Below are 4,494 nucleotides of genomic sequence, written 5' to 3'. Positions count from 1 at the left end.
CCTTCCAATCCCCAACATTCTGTGATTCTGTGATGTGCGTGATCCTGCTCCAGGTCTTCTGAGCAAGAGGTGAATGTGGCTTTGCTGAGGGACTGCTAAAGGAGCAAGAGGTTCTCTTCTCTGCCCAGGCTCTCTGGGGTCACTGTCAGGTCTCTGCTCTTCCATAGCGGCTTGAGTCTGCTCAAAATTTATAAATTGTGAAAAATAACCATTCTGCTTTATGCTGCAAATGAAAGGAGGAAACTTCTTTGATTCCTTGATTGTTTCAGTTTTTTAATTGAGACGATGTGAAAAGTAAAAGATGATTGTGGTTTTTTGGATTCAGGAAGTTGGAAATTTGTATGATATGTTCCACACACGGAATTGCCTGCACCGGCGAGCATACCAGCATAAGGTTGGCAACATCATTGAAATAATGCAAGTATTATACTTTCCTTTTCTTGCACACCATTTGTTTTTAAATTTGTGAAACTGTATGTCCGTTTGGAATAGTCAGAAAATAAATACGGTGTGACAGCCAGTAAAAGCCACTGGGCTGCATAACGCAGTTCTTGTGGCTTAGAATATCACAGAGGCTGTGATTACCCCAACATCCTTCCCCATGAGTTCAATTAGAGGAAACTTACTGAAACCCTGAAGAAGCAGAGGACCAGGGTGTGCTTCTGCTGCTTTAACTGCTGACAGCTGAAGTCAAATCTTTATCTACAAGTTAGAGACCAATAGCTCAAACTGGCTGGTTACTAGAGCAAGGTTACTAACAGAGTAGAGTAATGAGCAAGCTTATTGTAGCTCAGCCAAGGCCTGACTTCGTTTTTGTGTAATGCCACAGTAGGAATTGTTCAGGACCAACTCAGCTGGCTACCTTGATTTGTACCTTTCTTGTTGGTGTCTATAGAAGTTTCCCTATAGCATTCTTCTTACTTTTCTTGAAAAGCAGGAATACCAGTATCCCTAAATATGATCTTGACTGCTGAGTAACCATCTGCTGAGTTTATAAAAAAGGAACGCAGAGGGTTACACAGTACAAGAGTGATTTGTGACTGCTTCATTTAATAAACTTCAGCTCCTGGATTAGTGATCCTTTAAAACTCATACTAAAAATATGAAGGTTTGACAGTACCTATGTGTAAGGAGTAAAACAGCCAAGAAGTTTAATTCTTGGCTTACTGTAGTTATAGGGACCTACCCAAAAGAGCATACAAGCTGGAAATGACAACAAGGGGTACCTGGAACTTCTGAAGAACTTGGTCTTTGGAATATCAGTTTTTCCCACCTGAAAATACCACGTGTTCATGATGTTTTACTTTCACAGTGCTCTGTATTCGCTCAGTTAATTCCTGGAGCAACGAATCTGTGAAAGGATATGGTCATCTGTGAGGTAGCCTCATTGCAGCTGGGTGACCATGGCAATCTTGAAGGGTTCTGCAGTCATCTAAGCAATGTTAAGCTCATAGTCTGAAGCAGAACAACATGGACTTGCTCATTCATTGAAAGAAGGTTACGGTCTGATCTGAACCTGTTATGAGTAAATGGAGAGACTGTTGAAATGTGCACTGACAGCACGGAGATGGGACATAGGGCAGTGTGATCGGGGTCTGCTCTGTGCTTGGGATGCAGTTTCATCTATTGTCTTGTATTTATAACATACTAATGCATTTCTTTTTTGACTCTTGAGCAATAAGGTGTTTCAAAATGTTCCTTTTCTTAAGTCTTAATTTTGTCTCAAACTAGGATTACGGAAGCCTTTCAAAAAGCAGACAAATTTTTAAAAATAGAAGGCTCTGGAGGAAAACTGTACCAGATTTCCACAGCAATGGAGGACATGGAAGCCTACACTAAGCTAACTGGTATGAGCTCTCAGAATATATATATAATTTTTTTTTTTTTTTAGAGTAAAAGAACTCTAGTACCTGTTAGAATGCTGTTTTTACAGCTGTGTCCTTTCAAGTACTGCTTCTGTGCACTGATGGTGGGGCAGACCTGGACTGTCCAGTCTTGGTGCTCTCATATCTTGCTGGGAGAGCAAGACCTTCTAGTTTAAATTAATTTTATATTGAGAGAGAGAAAAAGCATCAACTACTTATGTCCTGCACACATTCAAATTCAGATTATTGTGAGCAGTGCTGTCAGGAGGTTCTGCCTGTTCCCTGAGTTTGTTACACTTGTCACAAGTGAGATGTAAGTCAGCTCTAAGTGATACTACATCTAGCTACATCAGGTAGAGAAGTACTGTATATGTGTTGTAGTGTGAAACTAACCCCAAGGTAGGTTTCAAAGGACTCTGATGGGGTCTAATTTGCTTTGCTTGAGACATTGCTACCCTGCTTGCAATATAACAGAAGAAAACAGAATATATGAGCAACTTAGTTTATTGCTGAAAGTTTCTGGTTCTAAGATAAGAGCTTGTGAGAATGGTTCTCGTAAAGCAAATACACAGAACAACCTGCTTGAAGACATGTATGTGGGGGAACTCCAGCATGATTACAGAGTGAAGCAAACAAGAGCTCAGACTTGTGATGTTTTCCTGGAAAAAGAGTCTAACTGCTGGCAGCCACTTCTCAAGGTCGGGCTCAGTGCTGTGAAGAGGAGACACGGAGAAATGACTGAATTCAGGGAAACTGGCTTGTGTTGTGTCCTCTCTTAAGTAGCTTCACAGGTTCCCACCATTGTGGTGTCTGAATTTTTGTCTGCCTCTCCTGGTCTTTGCTGTGTGACACTCCAGCCTTCCTCTGGTTGGTGTTCAGTGCTGCAGCACACCCTTACCAACTTCATGTGGCGTGGGGGGTGGAGGCCAGTGTGGGCAAGGCAGACCTTGCTGCACTGAGGGCTTTGTGGTTGGGTGACTACAGGGCAGAGGATGCTGCAGACCCTGCTGGAGAGTGCTCCCAAGTATTGGCAGCTCTTGCAGCATCTGTGAGCTACAGCTCACGAGGACTCCCAAGGCATCTCTCCTGAGTGGCAAGACAGGTTTCCTGAGCTTCTATCCCCAAGCCTTGGCTGGCTAATAGAGAGAATAAAGAACTTCTATTTTTGGTCCATGGACAAGATGACAGAGGCTGAGGGCACTGTTGCAGATGATCCTGTGTGCCTTAAACCTGTCATGCTAAAGGCCTTCTGCTGACAACCCTTCATCTGTCACAGCCACATTCAGCCTGACCATAGACCTGCTGTGTTGGGCAGGTGAAGGGGCTGCACAGGGTGCTGAGACGAGGAGCTGCCTGGCTCTTCTGGCACTGTGTGTCTCTGCCCCAGGGGAGGAGAAGGGTCTGGCTTTGAGGGGCAGTAGCTATTGCAGAGCACGAATTGCAGTGTTGGGCCATGAAAGGCTGGGCAGAAAGGCAAGAACTGAGATTAAGTTCATAATGGGCTAGGATCTGTCCTCTGGGGGCTGTCTGGTTTGGAAGATCAGCCATGCTAGCAACTTAGCACCAGGGTCCTGTTGTAACTGCCTGCTCACCTGGTGAGAAGCACAGCTCAGGGTGAGACCAGGACTGTCCCCTGCCTCTTACAGTCCGCTGCTTGCTGAGACTGTCAGGTTCAACAAGGAGAGTTGAACAGCAAGGAGAGTGGTGCGAGGAATATGCTGCCATCAGATGTAGCAGTGGATGATAAAGGATGAGTATGTTCTCCTCCTTAACCAAGGCACTTCCTTCCCTGCATCCAGTGGTTGCAACCTGGGGCTTCTGAGAGGACAATAGGCTTGCTTTCCATAGGCCATGATGAGTAATGCTTCTGTGAAACTGTCCAGTTGCCTCTTGGATCTTTGTAAGTGATTAACCTCTGTGAGGTTCTGCAGCAGAAGTTCCCCAGCTTTCTTCCACTATGGGTGCAGAACCACCAGTAGTTTTCAATTTGTTGCCTCCTAATTTGACATCAAGTCCTAGTTTTAGTGAAGGTTGAGACAGAAAACTGTTCCTTGTCACTGTGGCTTTTGCACAATGGATATGTTCATGAGCTGCTTGTTTCCTCTGCTCTATCTCTTCTCTCAAGCTGAGGAGACCTAGTCTGTTGTTCCTCATGGAGTGGTTCCTGACTTTGATCATAAAACTAACCCTCATTTAAAGGTGTTTTGGTACACGGCTCATAGCTTGCTTCTGGAATGTGTTGAGAACTTCTAAAGCCAGTTGCAGTCCTAGGCAGGGTGTTACAGAGCTGTGTTTGCAGCACACGTCAAAGCTGCCTGGGTATTTCTGGCCAGGGAACGCGAACAGGCGGGGAGTGCAGCTGCGTTGGCTGTGGCAGGCGAGCAGCATCCTGACAGCAGCAGACTCTTTAGGAGAGCCAGAAATGACCTTTCTGCTCCAAAGCCACATCAAATGAAACCTGTGCCTTGTTGCTCATATTGATGGTGTAAAGCACACTGCACACTTCACTGTCATGTGGACAGGAAGGGGGGACCTTGGTAGCATCCAAAGTCTGAGAAATTCTGAAGGTTTAACAGAAGTACTTTATCAAGATGGAGCACCCTTGTCCCTGAGCCAGTTAGTGCTGGGG

At 45.0% G+C, this 4,494-nt stretch overlaps 1 protein-coding gene across 1 annotated transcript in view; it reads left to right on the top strand.

The window, feature by feature from the left end:
• SAMHD1 (SAM and HD domain containing deoxynucleoside triphosphate triphosphohydrolase 1) overlaps positions 1 to 4,494 on the top strand; it is a gene marked incomplete at its 5' end in the record, with an annotated part of 21,089 nt that overhangs the window by 8,706 nt on the left and 7,889 nt on the right. The window contains 2 exons of the mRNA XM_010173576.1: positions 326 to 417; positions 1,732 to 1,847. Coding sequence (XP_010171878.1) covers positions 326 to 417; positions 1,732 to 1,847 — 208 coding nt within the window. The remainder of the gene's footprint in view (positions 1 to 325; positions 418 to 1,731; positions 1,848 to 4,494) is intronic.

This window comes from Antrostomus carolinensis, unplaced genomic scaffold (genome assembly GCF_000700745.2).
Source record: "Antrostomus carolinensis isolate BGI_N321 unplaced genomic scaffold, ASM70074v2 scaffold21318, whole genome shotgun sequence".
Classification (NCBI taxonomy): Eukaryota; Metazoa; Chordata; class Aves; order Caprimulgiformes; family Caprimulgidae; genus Antrostomus; species Antrostomus carolinensis.
Note: the sequence above shows the minus strand (reverse complement) of the source record. Positions and strands in the feature narration are given on the sequence as shown.